Source organism: Achroia grisella, unplaced genomic scaffold, assembly GCF_030625045.1.
Source record: "Achroia grisella isolate CSIRO2021 unplaced genomic scaffold, CSIRO_AGI_Agris_v1 utg149, whole genome shotgun sequence".
NCBI lineage: Eukaryota > Metazoa > Arthropoda > Insecta > Lepidoptera > Pyralidae > Achroia > Achroia grisella.
Window position 1 is genome coordinate 2,640,462 of NW_026712644.1, and position 23,043 is coordinate 2,663,504.

General features: G+C 35.2%; 1 protein-coding gene across 1 annotated transcript; it reads left to right on the forward strand.

The window, feature by feature from the left end:
* The first annotated feature begins 8,795 nt into the window (after window positions 1-8,795).
* Window positions 8,796-23,043, forward strand: LOC131840824 (uncharacterized). Its single transcript, XM_059189020.1, has 8 exons — window positions 8,796-8,867; window positions 11,356-11,454; window positions 15,341-15,472; window positions 16,747-16,821; window positions 17,807-17,883; window positions 19,407-19,494; window positions 21,727-21,889; window positions 22,453-23,043. The coding sequence occupies exons 1-7, from the start codon at window positions 8,796-8,798 to the stop codon at window positions 21,862-21,864; spliced, it is 681 nt and encodes a 226-aa protein (XP_059045003.1). The 3' UTR covers window positions 21,865-21,889; window positions 22,453-23,043.

A 23,043-nucleotide genomic window follows, 5' to 3' on the forward strand; every position in this document is an offset into this window, starting at 1 on the left:
TTTTGAATAGTCATAACAGTTTTTTTTTATCTACCGCTCGTTCAGAAAGCTGACTCATCACATTACAATCTTTACAGTAATGTAGCTTATGTATCAGAATAACACCTAGGCTATAATTTAAAAACGTATGTAAATTGTGCGAAATATTATCATCTACCTATATTAATTATTTCGTCAAGGGGTACGGTAAACTCGAACAAAACCTTATGTGAATAACAAAACATAAAAAAATATTGATTTCGAGTCGACAACATATATACGCAAAATTCGGATTATGGAGTATTTCGTTAAATTCTAATGACACTGACAAACAAAACGCAGTCGCCATCTTTTCATTTCACTAGCATTTTATTCGGTCGTTGACGTTTCGCGAAAATATTGTTTTTGACACTTTTTTATGATAAAAGAGTATGTATTTTTTTTTTTAAACCTGAAATTGGCTGATTGTGAGACAAATTTGGCATTTTTGTTAATTGGTGTTACGGCTCTGGATACAAGTCCTTTTTAGCCCAATTAAAAGTTTTACAAAAAAATAAAAACTTTTGCACTTTTTATTTACTATATTTATTAAACACAATGAACGAAGCTTTACAAATCTATGCCTTGCTTACTTTTAATATTCCATGAGAACCGATGACTACAGAAATATCTACCCACATTTCACCCGAGCGAAGCCGGGTTTTCATCTAGTTAATATTATAAATGCGAAAGTTTGTGAGTATGGACGGATGTTTGTTACTCTTTCACGCAAAATTTACTGAATGGATTTTTTTTAAACTTTACAGTAATATAGCTTATACATTAGAATAACACACAGGTTATAAATATAACGCAAGTGAAACCGCAGGCACAGCTAGTATAATGATAAATGTCAAATAAGTGTGATGCAGACGAAGTTACACGGGCCAGCTAGTAGTTTCTAAAATTCGGTCGTATTGTAGAAATTTGCTATACGCCACATATAGGCGCGTCAGTGTTCCCTCGACAGCCGTATGTATTGGTTGTGTGCATGACTCAACGGGGAAATTACGTGTTCAAATTACGAACTTTTAAATATTTAAACAAACTGAATTTATAATCTATATTTTTAATGAACTAGATTATTTCAATATGTAGGTTTAAATGTTAGGTTTTAAATATTACGTAATAATTAAAATCTGGTTTCGTTTTATTCTATTAATGATTATAATTTTAAATGTCAGTGTAGTAATTGGAAGTGTTGTGGGATTATTAAAAACTATTTGGGCGGGAAAACATTTTTTTAAATAAGACAAAGGTAAGACTTGATTCGTTATTTTTATTATCTGTTCATAAGTAAACTATATTATTCTTTATACGAACATTACTAGAGCATGAATGACAATTAGATATTATTGTAGAAATCTATATCTATTTAAATCTATTTAGAAAATAATTAAACTTTTATACAGATAACAAAACTAAAAACACTTTTTATAATCTGTATAAAAGTTTAAATATCTTAAATTTGTTTTTTTTTTTTATTTTCTAAGTACAGACAAGAAATACTTAATTAGCTACAATTCTTTACGTATTATGGTAGACATTTTTTTTTCTCTGTATATGATTATAGGAATATAATTAACAAACATTTTATAACATTAATAGGAATGTAGAATTGTTATAAAACTAATGATTAAACCAACCTATGTATAAATTTTCATAGAAAAATGGCAATTAAATGAATTCATTTAAATTAATGAGTTAAATTAGTGACTTTTTACAAGTCAATGTGTCTTGACATAATATTAATAATGTATATTGTACTAGCTGTGCCCGCGACTTCGTCCGCGTGTTCTAGTGAGCTCGATCAAACAAAGAATAAAAATAATAATAAATTATATATTCAAATATCTATGTAACTCAAAAAAGGCAAATAAAATGACCGGTTTTCCTTCAATCCCCTTTAGGGTTAAATTTTAACTTTCTTAAGAGTATTTATAAAGAGTAAATATTTACAAACTTTGAATATAATATTTATTAGTATTTAATCAACAGCCTCAGAAATAAGTTTCAAGCTTCTAGCTTCAAAAATGACGATTCTTCCATATAACATTTCATTCCCCCTTTTAACCTCTTATAAGCCTATAACCCTTTTTGCATTAAGTAGCCTATGTCCTTTCTCAGGGTCTAGACTATCTGTGTACCAAATTTCATTTAAATCGGTTCAGTAGTTATGACGTGAAAGCGAGGCAGACGGTTACTTTCGCATTTATATATTAGTCAGGATTACCTTCACTACAACAATGAATATTACCAAGTGTCAAGGTCACATAGGTAAATAATTTGTTTAATTTTTAATACACCAATTCCTGCCACCTGTCTATGGAAGTAATGACGTAATATCATCCGACATCTTTAAATTGTATAGAGCAATATTGTACCAAACGAATTTGTTTTAGAAACAGAAATAATCTCCATTAGGTACATAGTATAAAATAATGTGTCTGTCTGTCCGTCCCTATGTATGCTTAAATCTTTAAAGCTACGCAACGGATTATCTTTCTTTCATACCCCTAAGTGATAAGGGTTGTCCACCCCTAATTTTTTTATGGACACAATTTTATTTTTAATTATACTTATACAAATTATATTTCTTTATAATGTGGCATTATAGAGTGATTCAAGAGGAAGCTTTGTATATATATAATACATGTACACCCGGGCAAAGCCAGGGCGAGTAGCTAGTTATTCAAATAAGCTTAATATAAATACTTTTGAATAGTTATATTTTTTTAATCTACCACTCTGAAAACTAATAGAAATCGGCATTATAGAGTGATTCAAGAGGAAGCTTTGTATATATATAATACATGTACACCCGGGCAAAGCCAGGGCGAGTAGCTAGTTATTCAAATAAGCTTAATATAAATACTTTTGAATAGTTATATTTTTTATTCTACCACTCTGATAACTTATAGAAATCATAAGTATATTTTTTATAAATACATACATTATATATAGTAAACACTCAGACCGATACAAACAACCATACTCATGAATATAAATTAAAAAAATACTGCATGTAATAATAGTGTTTCAGGCGTCCATAGGCTACGGTAACCATTTACCATCAGATGGGCCGTATGCTTTCTGGCCCCAATGCTGTATAAAAAAAAAAAAAAATATATAGGTACATTCGGTATATTTGAATCCTGGACAATTCACACAGCGCCATCTAGTTCCAATTTAAGCAGAGCTTGTGTTACCCAGCCAAATGTATGATTACTAGACAACTGATGGAAACACCACGCAAAATAGATACAATCCAATTTATCCTAATAATAGTTTATAATAACCCTGGATGATGTTGGTATGTACCATACCAACATCATCCAGGGATCGAATGAGGATAATATTTTAAGAAAGGTGTTACATATGAATGTGGATGGTTATAAGGGCAGAGGAAGGCCGAAAAAGAGATGGATGGACTGTGTGAAACATGATATGGTAAGAAAGGAAGTAAATAACGCGATGACTGCGAACAGGGATGAATGGAAGCGAAAAACATATTACGACGACCACAAATAAATGGGATAAGGAAGAAGCAGATGATAATGAGTCGATTTGTAATAAGATACGATGGGGCTGGCATTATCATATTATGATAAATGTCCCTAAATAAATATAAGAATAAAAAAAAAAATCACAATGCACTATTCAGTCTATAGTTAAAATTGCTTATGTTACGGGTACTAGACAACTATGTATATATATACACTTATATACATTTGTTTTTGTATTTACATACATATAAAACACCCAGAGCGATACAAACAATAATACTCATGCATTCAATGTTTGCATCGTGCGAGGAATCGAACCCGGAACCATTGGAAGTAAGGCAGTGTGCTAATGCATTTTATATGCATACCATACAACTGATATAAACCCTTACTCATCAATACAAAAGTTTATATCAGTTATCTAGTACCCATAACACAACTTTTTTTTTTATAACATAGGGGACAAACGAGCATGTGGCTCACCCGATGGTAAGTGATTACCGCCGCCCATGAGCACCCCGCAACACCAGCAATTGCAAGGAATTGCAAGTACGTTGTCGGCCTTTTAAAAAGGAATAAGCTCTTTTCTTGAAGGTTTCAATATCGTATCGGTTCGGAAATACCATTGCTGGAAGGTGATTCCACAATGTGGTTGTGCGAGGCAAAAAGTTTCTAGAAAACCGTACTGTGGAAGGCGCCATTCATCCAGATGATCAGGATGGTATTAACTAGTAACTATACTTAGCTTCGAACTGGCTGGCTTTGCGTGTTATAAATTTATATAAGTGCTTTCACAAAATCAACAGTTGACAATACCTCTGACTATCCTATCTTAAACGTTTACCACGTTTTTTATAGAGAAATGTCAACTAAAAGAAAATTTGAAGTGCTAGGTTTAGCACACTCTGTTACTACCTATGGTCGCGGGTTCGATTCGCACGGCACAAGTTGTATGGATGAGTAAGACTTTACATCAATTGTCTAGTACCTATAACACAAGCTTACAACTATGCTTAGCCTGGCTGGCGCTGTGTGTTATAAATTGTATTTAAATATACTGAGCGAAATGTACCAATAATGTGCTTTCACAAAATCGACAGTTGACAATACCTTTGACTACCCCTCCTAAGAGGGGGGAAAGGGGATTGTTAGTAATGTGGACTGATGATCTCATTGCTAACAATGTACCATGTCAGGTTGACTTCCACGCGGTTCCCCCTGGAAACCATCGTGGTAAATTCTTGGTGTATTTGTCACGATGGTCTAACTGAACTGACCTCATGTTCATCTTATCATCCTCCACTGGTACCCCGCCAGCGTAAACTGTTAGCGTAGGCGGATGCACCATTCCATTATCATACATAAAAATAAAAAAAACACCCCTCCTAAGATACCTAGTCGTTATAGTTTTATTTTAACAAAGAACAATGCTAAAAATAGACCAACGGCCGCGTCAGTTGCTTCCGTCCCCAGGGACCCGTTTCAGGCGCGGCGGTATCTTATATATTATTCAGACCACTGCAAGTGGCCATTCACCCCACTTCCTGGCAGTAATCATTGTACCAATTTTCGAGTTTATAAAGCCTACTGGCCGAAGGGAGTGGTATACCGGCGATACAGTGGCAGATTGCTATAGTAAGTGTGGTGAACACAAAGACAATATTCTTTTATTTTATCATTTTATATATAGGTTAAGGAATATAACAATAGTAAGTATTGACCGATTAATATAATAAATCTATGTAGGTCGCAGTACTACAGATCTAAATACCATACCAATAATAGCTGAAACCAATTTGAAAAAACTACTCTGAATATAGGAAATATTTGGTACTGTAGATCATTAACACGGATGCGCCTTGTATAACTTTCTAAGTCGAGTTTTACAGCAAAAATGCAGTGATTAAAATATATAATGTAGCGGCGTGTAAACAGCCACTACACGCACCCTAACCGGACCTAAAGGGCGTCCTTCCACAAACTTATATAGCCCCTAACTGCGCGGCAACAAACACCCCTAAAATAACGGCACCCACTGACCTGCAATCCAATCCAGAGCACTGTTAAAGAACACGCACCCCGGGTCCAGGCAGAACACGTCCGGATGACAGGGAAACGGAGGCAGTCTCCTGCGGAATATGATGAACCACACTCGCGAAATAGTTTGTATCAACACTAAACACACACGCTAACTTCAACTAGGAGTCATTTTCAAGAACTGTTCTATACGCGTGTAGATATAATTTAATGAAGAAAATGATTATTTAATGAAGAAAAAGCGAAGCACATTGTCTAAATTTTATGACATTTTTAATAACAAAAGACGGCAGGCGTTCATTCTCTTTTTTCCTTAAAATTTAAAATCTTTATTCATGTAGGTCTATTACAGAATTTTGTGATATACCAAATCTACAGTCAATTCGGAGTGCTAACCTAAGAACTGTCAAGAAACTCAGCTTTTATTCTTTTCAAATTAGCTTGTACATATAACAAAAGACGGCAGGCGTTCTTTCCCTTTTTTCTTCTTTTTTATTTAAAATTTAAAATCTTTATTCATGTAGGTCTATTACTTTTGTGATATGTCAAATCTACTGTCAATTCGGAGTGCTAACCTAAGAACTGACAAGAAACTCGGCTCTTATTGTTTTCAAATAACCCCGTACATGATTATAAAATTACAAATTCAGTTTTAAATTCAATTCAGGATAATACAGTGACCACCTGCATATGTTACTGCATTTTTGTCAAAAGGAAATGTAATGGAATGTAAAAGAAATGTAATCAGTAGCTATAACCTGAACAGCAGCAAGCAGTACCCACAATCAGCACCCATTCCCGAGTGTGACAGATAGGTTAGCCATCATTTCACTGCAATAACTCGTCATCTCCGGGTTTGTTTTTATACTCATAACTTTATTTATTATATACATATTATTTGTACATAAATATATCTATTAATATATATAATAAAACATAAACTTACTTCATCCTCATCCTGACATCCTTCACTGGTGCCCCGCCAGAGTATACCGTTAGCGCAGGTTCACCTGGCACGGACACCTGAGTAAAATCAGGTGGAGGATTGTTAGGGCAATCCGAAGCTCACCGAGGAGGCATAAGAGTCTGGAGATGGCGTGCAGACACTACATATTTCCTGCACGCCTAGATGGAAGGTCCCTTCGATGGGAACCATGACGGTGGTCTTGGTGAATGCTTGCGTATTCAATGTCCACGGCAATTATGTCGAGGAGGAATAGTCGTCAGGATTTTAGCAGGTGAGTTCGGCATCCATTCGTCCCTAAGCGAATGGTTCTCCATTATGGATTTTCCTGAGGTAAAGAAAAAAAGGTGCACCTGACACCATCATCAAGTGCATCATATTTGGAAAAATGTCTCTGTATCTACCCCATCTGGGATTATTTATAGTCTAGTCCTGATTATTTATTATTTATTATATTTATTCCTTGACCCACTGTCGCTCAGCGCATGCATGATGAAAGTTATCTATTTCCTTAGCAATCAAAAGTTTGTAACAGAAACGCCTCAGGCGGAAATTGAGGAAAGTTTTTCACTCGACCCTTATCAGAAGAATGATGGAGCGGACAATTTACCACTATTTAGGTTAATTCCATATATAATATGGTAATTTAGACAGATAGATTTACACGCCTACCTACCACACAATTTGGGAGTCGAACTCTATATTTATTTATTTACTACGCGTGAATTTTATAGCCTTATATATGTTATTCTGATGTATTAGTTATATTACTGAAAAGTTTCATCACAATCCGTTTAGTAGTTTTTGCGTGAAATAGTAACAAACATCCATCTATACTCACAAACTTTCGCGTTTATAATATTAACTATCGACCCGCTCTGGCTTTGCCCGGGTGTACATGTATTACACATATAAACCTTCCTCTTGAATCACTCTATCTATTTAAAAAAACCGCTTCAAAATCCTTTGCGTAGTTTTAAAGATTTTAGCATAGTATAATAGCTAGTAACTAGTAATTAATAATAATACTAACCTAAGTCAATTTTTTTTTATGGATGATAATGGAATGGTGCACCCGCCGCGCTAACGGTTTACGCTGGCGGGGCACCAGTGGGGGATGATAAGATGAACATGAGGTCAGGTTAGTTAGCCCATCGTGACAACCTCACCACGAACTTACCACGATGGTTTCCAGGGGGAACCGCGTGGTGGTCAACCTGACATGGTACATTGCTAGTAATGGGGTCATGAGTCCACATTACTAACAATCTCCTTTCCCCCCCTTAACCTAAGTCAATTCACACAGCGCTATCTAAGTACAAGCTAAGTAGAGCTTGTGTTATGGGTACTAGTCAACTGATATAAATACTTGTATAGGGGGGAAAGGTGATTGTTAGTAATGTGGACTGATGATCTTATTGCTAGCAATGTACCATGTCAGCTTGACCTCCTGTGGTTCCCCTTAGAAAATTACTGGTAAATTGCTTTGCTGGTAAAAAAATTTGCCAAGATGGGCTAACTGACCTAACTTCATGCTCATCTTATCACCCTCCACTAGTGCTCCGTCAGCGTAAACTGCCAGCGTAGAAGGGTGCACCGTTCTTGTATCATCATATAAAAACAACATCGATGAAGAATTACCTGATAACACGGTACATACAGCTATAAAAGCGTCATTATCACAAATATTTGTGTCCCTAATGATCGATGACCTTGCTACTTTCCTAGTTATTTGGGTCAAACCTCACAATTTGACAGCTGCAATCATTAATACCACAGACAAATAACAATTTCACCCAAAAGATTAATCGGTTTGTTTATGTGTAAACATGCAATTGAGAATTTAAGACTTTTAAAAATAGAAACGAATTAGATTTTTTTTTTCTATCGTGCAAAGCAAAGGTACTAAAGGTATACTGATATAAGTATCTATACAAAACAATAATAATTGTATCCTGACATTGACCATCTTGTATATCAACAACGACTGGCAAACATACATTTTTGATTCTAATGCTTAGGCCTCTGATGAAAGATAAATTGGAATTTTCAATACAGTTTTCTATTATAATATATTTCTTAAAAGTTCAGTGTCATGGCCCATCTATTGACCTGTCTTTTGTGCAGGATGTTGGGCACAAAGGTAAAATCTAAAAAATGCGCAAAAGTCGTCGCAATATTCTGGGGAAAATACAGTTAGATGCCATTGAAACGAGTACGGTGGTCCTGTTATGTTTCATGATTCTTATTTGTTTGTTCCAGATTTAAAAATGGAAAGCAAAACTAGTAGCACATCTAAAATTGCGGCTTCTCTGCTAATAATCATCAACGGTGTCACTTTGGTATGTATACTCATTTATTTTTAAAATTTAAAATTCGAATTTTGGGTTTTGAAATAGAAAGTTTATTATAAACAAAACGTTTTATTATAAATAAACATTTTCTCAACTGCAAAGTACTAGATTACAGAAGCTGTAGCGATGTTGGTTGCTTCTGTGCAAGATCCTGTCAAAGTAATGTAGGTTTTAGCAGTAAGGTTTGGCAGGCCAGAACTAGTAATTCTACAAGAACTCGCGATTCGACCTCTACCGAAGGTTCTACCGATCCAATCCAGACAATGGCACCAGCTTTGTAGGCGCGAATACAGAGCTAATCAACAAACAGAGACAAATCCGCGAATCAAAGTCTAGAATAAGTTTTGCGTATAATAGTTGATTTTTTAACCGTTATAAGATGTATATTATTAAAACGTCCACTACAAAAATCAACGGACTTATTGATATTAGTTTGGCAGAAAGATTAATACACAGATATAATAGTAATAATGCAAATTTACATATGTAATAACGCGTATAAGTTACTCAACCTCGAGAATATTACATTTGTATCACTAGTACTATCAAAAATAAAACATTGCACGCTGAAGCAACCTCAGATCTTGCTGCTGGAGTCATCTGCACTACGTACTCAGCTAGGGACGGCGTGACATACGTAATGTCAGTACCTAGATATCCTTCGTAGGCCTATTTAAGAGAATGGATCCCATCTGTTAGCTAAACATCGTGAACATTCTTCCCATGTTCACGAATCACCTTTTTTACTTTTCTTTATAGAATAGAATAGAATAGAAATCATTAATTCAAATAACTTACATTGAAGCACTTTTGAATAGTCATTACATTTTTTAATCTACCGCTCATTCGGAAAGCTCTCATCACAAGAAGAACGGGCAAGAAACTTGCGTGTTGCTCTTTTAAATAATTTTATTATTACTTTACATTTTTAAGTTTAAGTGTGTGAATACAAACCACCAATTAGAATGAAAGTAATTGTTGAGGGAAAGATAGAAGGAAAGAGGGGAGAGCAGACCAGGGCACAGCTACATCAAGCAAATGAAAGACAGAATTGGAGTCGTGTCATATCAAGGTTTAAAGAGTATAATGGAAGATCGTAGAAAGTGGCAAGAGCTCCACCGACAAGAGCGTCGCTCTTAAATTATGAATGAAATTAATACAAAATAAATTGTCCATGACTTGGTATGTCCTTCTCAAAGATCGTTAATGAAAGGTCAAGTTGAAGAAATATTAGGCATCAAGGTTACACGCTGAATAGTTTATAGCTCGCCCAACTTATCATTGTCGAGGGCAGTGATTAAACATAATGTAACAAGGACAAGGATGGACTAATTACATATACCACATCTAGAACCTAACTGGAAAATTTCAGGTTTAGTAAATTACACTTTAAATCTAAAGCTATAGAGTGGAGTTTCCAAAGAATGCAATTTGGGAGTTAATTCAGTATTGTATTAAGTGTGTGGTTTGTACAACGAAACCTAGGTGACATTTATAACAAGTGCCTACAATTAAATAGAAATAAACAAGGCAAGATCTTCATGTAGTTCGGAAAATTAATCAAAATATAAAACATTATTTTTTTTATTGAATTATGATTTAATTATTTTATTTGTAGACACAACCATTTGTATTCATGCCAAGAAACATCTGTGTGTTTTCTATGATCGTGTCAGTATTTCAATAAAAAAAACAAAAAATAAAAAATCGTTTGTCATAACACAGGCTTTTTACTTAGGTCTAGATGGCGTGTGTGAATTGTCCTGAGATTATTATTATTATTATTGATGTCACAGATAGACAAAAAAACGACCTTCGTAGATACTAGATACACAAACACGTCAAACTTCTTCATTTTGAGTCAGGGGTTAAAAACTCATTCCCATTAAATAAGGATTAAAAAAATCACGCAGTTAAAATATGGTGAAAGGTATTGATTAATTAAAAAAATACGTTATATTAGTGAAGTTTCTTGTTTGTTTTTCTTGTGAGGTCTGCTTTCCGATTGGTGACAGAATTGGCTATAACTGTATAATGCATTTATAACAGTATGTGTGTAAGTCTTGTATAAAAATAAAAAAAATAGTTTATAAAATATGGCGACTCGGCAGTAACTGTCCCGTAAATCCGTCAGTAAAGCTGTCAACTTCATTAGAATAGAATAGAATAGAAAATCCTTTATTCTAACAAACTCACTTTTGAATAGTCATCACAATTTTTTTAATCTACCGCTCACTCAGAAAGTTGTCTCATTAAAAGAAGAATGAGTGAAAAATTTGTGTGTAACTCTTTTAAGTATTGTAAGTTTACATTTTTAAGTTTAAACGTTCAAAAGATTGCTTTCAGCAATAAGGCCGCCTTTTTGTAACAATACATGTGTCCATTAATATTGTCTATTCCGTTTCTTTACATACAGTATATTCTATCTATCTATAATTCCCAAAAAAGCACATTCTGACACCAGGTTTTGTTACAGATATGTTGTACCGTCCTGTTTGCGTTTAGTCTATGGCTGATAGCATCACCAGGCAGTTTGTCCAATGCTGTACATAGTGTGGGCACGCCAGCTATAAAGGTACGTATTTGAGTCCTGCCTGAAATAAAAAAAAAATATGTATGTACATTATTAACGTAAAGTAATAGATCAGAAACTAATTGATTTATATTGAAAAGAATAGCTGTTTTTTTATGTGTTTGGACCGTCGACCCCATTACTGGCAATGTAAGGTGCATTGCTAGTAATAATTAGGTTGGCCTCCACGCGCCTTCCCTGGAAACCATTATGACAAATTCTTGGAGAACTGACCTGGCTTCATGCGACTTCATTGTATAACAAGTAAAGATTATTAAACATCAAATACCTTGATAGCTATTGGGGTCGCGGCCGTGGCAGTCAGAGACATTCCCGCTAACATATAATTTCTACATACAATCTATAGGTATATGTCTTCAATAAGTACATAGACTTACGGTTTCGCGATTTCCAGTTTTCATGAACTTCTCGTTGCCACAGAGCAACTGACATACTTCTCTGATCAAAAGTGCTTCAATGTAAGTTTATTTGAATAAATGATTTGGTCATTGCAGAGAAAATTATTTATTTTATATGGAAAACCAAGGCTATTAATATTAAATCAGAAAAATAAAAGGAAGAATAAATTTACTGTACACGAGAGACATGTATCTTTCATTCATTCATTCATAATTTAAGAGCTACGCTCTTGTCGGTGGAGCTCTTGCCACTTTCCGCGATCTTCCATCATGCTCTTTAATTCTTGATACGACACGACTCCCATTTTGTCCTCAATTTGTTTGATGTAGCTATTCCTTGGTCTTCCCCTCTCCCTCTTTCCTTCTATTTTCCCCTCAATAATAATTTTCATGAAATCATCGCGCCGTATCAAGTGTCCTAACATTTTCCCTCGTCTATTTTCTATTGTGTTCAATATCTGCCTTTTTTCTTTTACCCTGTGTAGTACTTACATGTATCTTATGTTACGAATATTATAAACACTAAATTTTGTGAGTATGGATGGAAGTTTGTTACTCTTTCACGCAAAAACTACTGAACGGATTTTAGAATAGAATAGAATAGAAAATCATTTATTCAAATAAACTTAATTTAAGCACTTTTGAATAGTCATAACAATTTGTTTTTTATCTACCACTCGTGCGGAAAGCTGTCGTATCACAAGAAGAACGAGCAAGAAACTTGTGTGTTGCTCTTTTAAATAATCCTTGTAAGTTTACATTTACAAGTCGAAACGTGTGAATACAAACTACCAACAAGCACTAATGTTTGGGTCAAATATAAATATGCAATAAGATTAAATCAGTCGTAGTGATAAGAGCAGACCAGTCCCTACAAGCAGCACTCGTTTCACGAGTATGACGGATGAGCCAGCCATCACTGCGCTCGACCATATTTTAGGGAGCTCAATGACCCGGCCCACCACGCCGCCACATTTTAGTGAACATGACTACTCATTCCACACGACCACGTCACAGCTACAAAAATTACTATATGGTAGTTACAGTATTCGCACTTTACATAAGGATGCATGCGGCAATCAATACAAAAGCCGCTACGCTATCATATATCAAGAAAGCAGTATGAAAATTAAAATTATAACGTTGTCCGCAAATAAACTTATTCTTGCTATATATTGCTATCATCTATAAATTCATCTATTTTATAATAGGCTTTTTTACATAACATTTGTTTAATATAAGATTTGAATTGCCTCTCTGTAAGATTTAGCGTAGACTCTGACAGTTTATTATATTATTTTGATATAGGTATCGAGTTTCTCTATAGTTAATTCAACAAGTCATATCATATACCGTCCTATCACGCACAACAATAATTAGCACAGGTGTCCGCTTAATAAACTCATCTATATTTGTAGTGTCTATTAATATATACGATTTTTTTCGAACTACTCTAATGCTGTTGGCCGCAGCTGGCCTTTACAGCTTCACCGGACGATAGGGGGCGAGTGCAGATGACACTCCAAACCAAAGGAAGGACTTATGGAGCGGCTGAAGGCCAACTCCCGCCTGACGGATACGACTTTAATCTGAGGACACCACTAGGTGTTTGACCAAACCTTGTAAATAATAAATAATTATCCCTGGATAATTAACACAGCGCCATCTATTCCCATTAAGTAAGCTGCTTGTGTTATCGGTCCTAGACAACTGATATAAATGCTTAATATCTAAGCATTTATACCAGTTGTCTTTTTTTTAAATAGAGACATAATATACATAGAAAACACCCAGACCGATACAAACAGTCATACACATGAATACAACTGTTAGCACCGTGCGAGGAATTAAACCTGCGACCATCGGAAGTCAACTCAACTCTATTCAACTCTATAATATCAATGAATATATCAAAATAATTCAAATGAAGTTATTGATTCTTCTGCTCTGGTTATTACATCGCGTGCCGTGAATGTATTCTGTGATTTTCATACTAATTCCTACAGCAATTTTTACATGAAAACTTAAAATAAACATACAAAGGGAATTTATTGATAATAATAACCCTGAACAATTAACACAGCGCCATCTAGTCCCACGGTAAGCAGAGCTTGTGATACGGGTACTAGACAACTGACATAAATACTGAAATATGTATTTTTTTGTAAATATTGTCCATATAATAATAACCCTGAACAATTAACACAGCGCCATCTAGAACGGTGAAGCATTTAGATTGTGATATTTTTATATGACAATGACATAAATACTGAAATATGTATTTTTTTGTAAATATTGTCCATATAATAATAACCCTGAACAATTAACACAGCGCCATCTAGTCCCACGGTAAGCAGAGCTTGTGTTATGGGTACTAGACAACTGATATAAATACTGAAATATTTAGGTTTAGTTAGGTGTAGTTAACCTATACTTAATTATGTTTTATAAATACATGTAATAATATGCCTGGACAATTCACACAGCGCCATCTAGTCCCACGGTAAGCAGAGCTTGTGTGACGGGTACTAGACAACTGATATAAATACTTATTTTTTTTGTAAATACATACGTAATATCCATATAAAACAGCCTGACCAACACAAACAATCATATTCTTAAATACAAACGTATATATTGAGAGAAATCGAATCCGCCACAATCGGAAATTAAGACGGTCTGTTAAACCGCTAGATCATCGAGTTATTAAATTATATAAACATATATTACACAATGGAAATGAATTCTGTAACATGTATAATGCTGACAATAGCAGTGAACTACCGGCCCGGATCACCGGGTCACGCTTTGTACTGGAACTGCTCTGTCATCGACATGACCCGGATATCCGGATAATAGTCTCTAATGGCCGATCTATGTTGTTATTATCAGATACGATGCGTTTTTGGGGCAATTGACTTATAGATAGGCAATATTAGTACATGATAGAGGGTATTTCATAATTACTATAATTATATATTTAGGTTATTAGATACCAGAGAAAGATTTGACAGACAAATAAAATTGGAGTGTCTGTTTGTAATATTGAAATAATCGTTTTTTACTACATGCATATAAATATATATACGATATATACACCAAAATAACATTTTTTATAATTTTTATCTGTTTGTATGTCTGTTTGTTCCGGCTAATCTGTGAAATGGCTGGACCAATATCGCCGGGATTTTTTTTGGCAGGTAGCTGAAATAATGAGTAACTAAACTAGCTAAGCTACTTTTATTTTAGAAAAAATCTTCTTTTTAGAAAAATAAAGTTATATACGACGCGGATGTAGTCGTGGGTTTAGCTAGTTAAGTATGAATCCCGTGCATGAACTATTATAGCCATACAAGTTTGTCTGTCGACAGTGTTACGAATATACCATTTACCATCAGGCGGGCCGTCAGCTTGTATGCCATTCAAAATTTAAAAAAAAATATTGATGCAGATGATGATTCTTGTTACAGGCACTTTTAGCGCCTGAAGCATTGTCCGTGCAAGTGGGGGTCGCAACTGCAGCGGTAAGCGGGTTCATGGTTTGCATCTCACTCATGGGATTGTACGGTGCTGTTAGTCGATCGCAGTTCTTATTGTTTATGGTAAGTTAATAGATTTTTAATTATTTTTTTTATGAGTTTTAATTTGAACTTGAATGGCAAACGTAACATTTTTTTTATCTTACTTGATAAGTAACTCTTGTATATATATATTTCCCGGATATTCCCCGAATCCTATGATTTGTTTTTTGAGTAGAAAATTAATAAAAAGCTTATTATTATTAATAGGTCACTCTTTGTTATTAATAAGTCGTTTTTTATTATTAATTATAAAAAGCTTATTATTAATATATAACTTATTAATATGTAACTTTTTGTTATTAATAGGTAGCTTTTTATTATTAATATGTAACTTTTTGTTATTAATAGGTAGCTTTTTATTATTAATTATAAAAAGCTTTTTATTATTAATATGTAACTTTTTGTTATTAATAGGTAGCTTTTTATTATTAATTATAAAAAGCTTATTATTATTAATAGGTAACTCTTTGTTATTAATAGGTAGTTTTTTATTATTTTTACAGAAAAAGGAAACATATACTTCTTATAAATATAAGGACGGTTTAAAGTATAGTACAATAAATATATAACATATAATATATAACATATAAGTTTCCATCTCCCCCTGGAAACCATCCTCTTAAATTCCTGGTGAATTTTCCACGTTGTGCTAACTGACCTGACCTCATACTCATCTTATCATACCACTGGTGCCCCGCCAGCGTATACCGTTAGCGCAGGCGGGTGCACCATTCCATTATCATCCCTTAAAAAAACCAGTATCCGTCCATCCATCCACACGCACAGCTTCCGTGTTTACAATAATATAGTTACAATACTAAGGATATTTCAATTTAATTGTTTTTTTTACAAAAAATCCCAATTTTCGGCTGTTAGCTTAGATATTTTAAAATATGTAAGTCTTATTATTACTATTATTTGATTTTTTTTAATGTAAAATAAGATGCTTTGTCACCTTCATAAGCAATATCTATACATCTATACATATAAATAAAATTGGAGTGTCTGTTTGTAATATTGAAATAACCGTTTTTTACTACATGCATATGAATATAAACGGTACATACACCAAAATAACATTTTTTACAATTTTTGTCTCTCTGTCTGTTTGTTCCGGCTAATCTCCGAAATGGCTGGACCGATTTAAAAGGGACTTTTGTTGGCAGGTAGCTGATGTAATAAGGAGTAACTTAGGCTACTTTTATTTTAGAAAAATTCTTTCACTTTAGATTATTCCACGCGGAAGAAGTCGTAGGAACAGCTAGTATATATATATATTACGTTATATTTTACAGTATTCAACACTAGTACTACTATTATTGCTGCTGGAGTGTGCTTTGCTCTACTACTTCTCGTCCACATTAACTGAGGTAACTTTGTATGTAGTACTTTTATATCGACCCCCAGTGGTATGGCGATTTAGCACACCGCCTGACTTCCGATAGTTGCGGGTTCACTATCTTGCACGATGCAAAATGTTGTATTATATTCTTGTTGTTTTCTAAGTTGGTCTAGCTCAGTGATTCCCAAAGTGTATATCGATCCCCAGGGGTCTATGACAAACTGCAAGGGGTCTACGACAGCGGTCATCTTGTTGTTTTTAACACTAAACTTTACTACAGTTAGAAATTTATAAAAAATCAATACCAGGTAAGAATGTCTACCCAAAACCGAAAAATATGGCAAGGGGTCTACGACACAGAAAAGTTTGAGAACCTCTGGTCTAGCTGTTTAACACAATGCCTAACTTCCAATAGTCGCGGGTACGATGCCTTGGTACAAACGTTTGTATTCATGAGCATGATTGTTTGTATCGGTCTGGGTGTCTTCTATGTATATTATGTATGTATTTATGAAAATAAATCGATGTATTTATATCAGTTATCTAGTACCCGTAACACAAGCTTGAGCTAACTAAACTTGGGACTAGATGGCGCTGTGTGAATTGTCCTGAGATTATGTATGTATTTAAACGCAAGTGTTTTGCTCATTGATACAGATACTTGCGTGTTGCTCTTTAAATACATACATATAAATAAAATTGGAGTGTCTGTTTGTAATATTGAAATAACCGTTTTTTACTACATGCATATGAATATAAATACGGTACATACACCAAAATAATTTTTTTTACAATTTTTGTCTGTCTATCTGTTTGTATCGGCTAATCTCTGCAATGGCTGGACCGATTTTGACGGGACTTTTTTTGGCAGGTAGCTGAAGTAATAAAGAGTAACATAGACTACTCTTATTTTAGAAAAATAAAGTTAAATTCCACGCGGACGAAGTCGCGGGAACAGCAAGTATAGTATAAATATTTTTTTTTCTAATAGAGTATTAATAATGTGTTTGCAGAAAGGTCTGCTCGAACAGGATGGGCAGTGGACACATGCTCTGCGGCTGGTCTTCAGCTGCTGTGATACTGACGTCACGTAAGTAGCATATATCCTTAGTAATATTATAAATCCGAAAGTAACTTTGTCTGTCTGTCTGTCTCGCTTTCACGCCAAAAATGAACCGATTTAAATGAAATTTGGTACACAGATAGACTAGAATTTGAGAAAGAACATATTTAAATGCGAAATGAGGGTTGTAAGGGGTATTTCATGGACGATAAAGAATGACACACCCGCCTGTGCTAACGATTTACGCTAGCGGGGCATCAGTGCAGTATTATAAGATGAGCATGAGATCAGGTCAGTTAGCCCATAGTGACAAATTCTCCAGGAATTTATCATCAGGGGGAGCCACGTGGAGGTCAGCCTGATTGTACATTATATTGTATTCTAACTGGTGAGTTAAATGGTACTAAAAGAGCGAGCACAATAGATCTATGTAGGTCGCAGTGCTACAGGTGCTACAAACATCAGGCAATAGCCCACACAAACCAATAAAAAAAAAATAAGTGGTACTATAGTTGGTTGTTCACTCCTCGACCTTCAAGACCTAAGTGTCCTCCAGAATGTATTCTCACCCTGGTAGTCGCTATTGCTCCACCAATGTGGCATGGGGCGCCATAGACTAACCACAGGCACAGATATTCATTCTAGAAAAGTCTGAACAACATGGCGCTGCTATCTCCACGGCATAACTGGAACCCTCTATCAATTTTCTTCACTCAGCCCGAGTGGGCAGGGAAGTGAGCAGCGCGAGAGTGTAAACACGAGTGGAAACACTTCCCATGCCATTGGCGCTGCCACTCGCGCTGCTCGGCGCTTCCTCGGTTGTCGGTATTTCGTGCGCGAGTCAAAGGACTGGCAGCGCTAGTGGCAGTGTGTTTTTACATTCTGTCCTTACGCTCAGTTGTCGCCCGGCAATATTTCCAGCAGTGCGAGTGGCAGGGGAAGCGGCTGAATGTAAACGTAGCATTATGATAGTAGCAACAACCACAACAACCACAACAATCACAACAATCAACAACAACAAGAAAAATAACTATAGCAACAACCCACATTTTATTCCACTAATAAAGCAATATTTATAACACATTATGATAATTTCTAGCAACGAGGTAAACATATACACACAAGTTTCTTGCTCGTTCTTCTTGTGATGAGACAGCTTTCCGAACTTGCGGTAGATAAAAATAACTGTTATGACTATTCAAAAGTGCTTAAATTAAGTTTATTTGAATAAATGATTTTCTATTCTATTCTATTCTATATTACTAACAATTGCCTATTATTTATTTATTATTTTTATTTATTTATTTATTTATTTATTTAATTAACACAATATAAACTTACAGCTACTTGCCAACACGTTTATATTTTAAAACTATTTATTCCACTTACCATTTACCATCAGATGGTAGATCATGTCGTTTTCCTTTCAACTACATAAAAAAAAAATATAGCCTTGGTTGTAAATTTTTAATTTGATCAGGCGTTTGCATATCAAATACTTAAAAAAAATAATTAAAGTTGTGAATATATATATTTTAAAATTTCAATAGCTTGGGAGCAGAAGTCAAGCCGCCCTGGTCATGCTGTGGACCGGCCTGGTACCCTGACAACTGTACGTCTACGCAGATATATGAAAAGGTAGAGTTATGAAAATACTAAGGGTAAAGGGTAATGCCTTTCTACGCAGTAAGCCAGTCCTTCCGGGAGCTGGTTCAATTCCCAGACGCTTCATGTTTCTCCAAACACTCCCATAACTCTGTATGTGTTCGTAAAAAACATCAAAAAGTCGAGTTATTTACAGATATATGTAAAGGTAGAGTTATGAAAATACTAGTCTAGTAGAGTTATTTACAGATATATGTAAGGGTAGAGTTATGAAAATACTAGTCTAGTAGAGTTATTTACAGATATATGTAAAGGTAGAGTTATGAAAATATTAAGGGTAAAGGGTAATCCCTTTCTATGCAGTAAGCCAGAGCTTCCGGGAGCTGGTTCAATTCCCAGACGCTTTATGTTTCTCCAAACACTCGCATAACTCTGTATGTGTTAGTAAAAAACGTCCAAAACAAAAAAAAATTGGCACTAGTCTAGTAGAGTTATTTACAGATATATGTAAAGGTAGACATTTTTACATACTAGCTAGAACCCACGGCGATACCTGCTTTAATATAAACATTCGTTTTTAATCCTCTTACTAATATTACAAACGTGCGTATGAATGGATGGATATCTGTTTCTCTTTTCCCCAAAACTACTAAATGGATTTTGATGAAACTTTACAGTAACACAGTTTATACATGAGAGTAACATATAGGTTATAAATTATAACGATATTATGTAAATTGTGCGAAATATAGTAATAAATGTCAAGTAAGTCCGATGCGGACAAAGTTGCGCAGGTAAGCTAGTCATTTATATTATTAGTCGGGGCTTAACACGAATAATGTTATGATCAACAAATATATTTACCTCTCTCTATGTTATTATCTAGATGGATGGATGGATGTGTGGTGTGACGAGGATAGACAAGATAAAGAATGAATACATCAGAGGAAGTATGAAAGTGGCACCGATGTCAGAGAAGTTAAAGAGTAATCGTCTATCGTGGTATGGGCATGTAATGCGTAGGAATGAAAATCATATCCTAAGGACGGTGTTACATATGAATGTGGATGGTTATAAGGGTAGAGGAAGACCGAAAAAGAGATGGATGGACTGTGTGAAAGATGATATGGTGAGAAAGGGAGTAAATAACGGAATGACTGCGAACAGAGATGAATGGAAGAGAAAAACATATTACGCCGACCCCAAATAAATGGGATAAGGAAGAAGCAGATGATGATCTCTATGTTATTATCTCTATGGTATTGTTTGCACCAATTATTACCCACTCAGTACCACATATCCCACTGTTTTAGGTTGACTGGAAGAGATCTCTTCTAGGGATAAGTCCACCTTTGCTCACATTGTCTCTAAATTATAATATCTTTTTATTATCTGTGCAATAAAGAATATATGTTTCGCCTAAGGTGAACTAACTGTGAAAAAGTTTTTGTTTCGGACTACTCTAATGCTGTTGGCCACAGCTGGCCTTTACAGCTTCACCGGACGATAGGGGGCGAGTGCAGATGGCACTCCAAACCAGAGGAAGGACTTATGGAGCGGCTGAAGGCTCCCGCCTGACGGATACGACTTTAGTCTGATGGCACCGCTATGGGTTAGAACCTCGGCTCAGGGCGTCGTAATATCGATCCACGTTTGAATTGGATAGGGGTCGATCGGAAGGGCGTGTAATAGTAATATATATAATCACATACTATCGCATCTACTATATTGTATTAGATAATCTAAATCGTTAGTAGCCTGTATTATTAAAAAAAATTGTATTAGAGAACATCAGTAACCAGTCATTTAGTACCCTGATCATAAGTCCTAAGGGGCCGTTCAAGTATGACGTAAGCAAATTTATTACAATTATTTACCCCCCCCCCCTCCCCCCTCCCCATACCTCTTTAAAGCAAAATACCCCTACCCCAATGCTTAAACATTTTTCAATTAATGTATTGTTTTTCAGCAAACAGAATGTGGGGGTTGCCAGTCGTGTAAAAAAGTAAATATCTACCGATGACGTAATCAACATCTAGACTCCCCCTCCCCCATGTCATCGAAAATAGTCAAAACAAGACTCCCCCCCCCTTACCCCCCCCCCCCCCTCCCCATTATGCTTACGTAGTTGAACGATGACAATTAAAAAAAAATCAACAATTAAAAAAATATATGACAACTCTTCTCTACTCTGTTCTACTTCAACTGTTTTGTTTTATTCTCTTCTCTTCTCTTCAGTTCTATATCTTTCTATTATGTTCCCAGGACTGCCGGCAAACGATTACAGCTTGGTTACACCGGTACCAAACCGCAATCTACGCATCCCTGGCGGTACTCCATATAATATTGTCGTCCTGCTCACTCGTACGCCGCCGCCGCAGTGTGTCCTTGTCGGACAGATAGCGATCACCGCGCCGTGCAAACGGCGGTAAGTATTTATTTATTTACTATATATATATATATATAAATAAATAGGGGTTGGTGATAGAAGGCTGAAAATTTAGGGGTGTATGTATTTTTTAATGACACATAATAAAAAAAATTGGCCAAAAAAAAATATATATATATTTGGGGTGGACAACCCTTATTACTTAGGGGTATGAAAAATAGACAGTAGCCAATTCTCAGACCTACTGATACTATAAAATTCATAAAAATCGGTCAAGTCTCAGGTCAAGTTTCAGAGGAGTATGGTAACTAAGATTGTGACACGAGAATTTTATATATGAGAATATTTACTAGCTGTTCCCGTGACTGCACGTAGTACGCAACTAGATTCACATGAATATAAATACGGTACATACACCTAAATAATTTTTGTCTGTCTGTTTGTTCCGGCGAATCTCTGAAATGGCTGGACCGATTTTGACGGGACTTTTATTGGCAGATAGCTGATGTAATTAGGAGTAACTTAGGCTAATTCTCTAATTAACGTTTTTGTTAAATTCAACGCGTACGAAGTTGCTATTAAAAAATATATATAATTTCCAGCATCACCAGAGACCAGGAAGCGTTCGTGGCACGTATCCCGCGTGGCCCCGGGGGACAGCTCCGATGACGTGCTCATGTTGGTGTTAGGACGCGGCAGAATCGGCTGGGTCGACAAACCCTGACAGATGACTGGTGTGGATGTGTAATAAATAAACACTGGACAACCAACACAATTTCACCATCAGATGTGCCGTATGCTTGTTTACCACCATTGTAGTATAAAAAAAAAACACAAAAAAAGATTGACATCATTATTCGTCCATTTATCTTTTGTATGTATACATTCTCATGGATGGACCAAATGAACCGCACGGGAAGTACAAGCTTTCAAATAAAAAAAGAATCATCGAAATCGGTTTACCCGTCAAAACTTCTGAGGTAACAAACATAAATTATATAGTAAGATACAAAACTGTATTATGTAGCAAGCAAATAAATAAATTTTTATTATTTTTGAAAAAATACAGTCTAATAGAAAATCTTCTCCTTTTTAGAAGTCGGTTAGAAAGTACAGCGCCCAAGGAATTTGTTATTAATGGTGACTATTTTAAGGATGATTATGCAATGGTCCAACTCTCCTGCGTGTGCAAT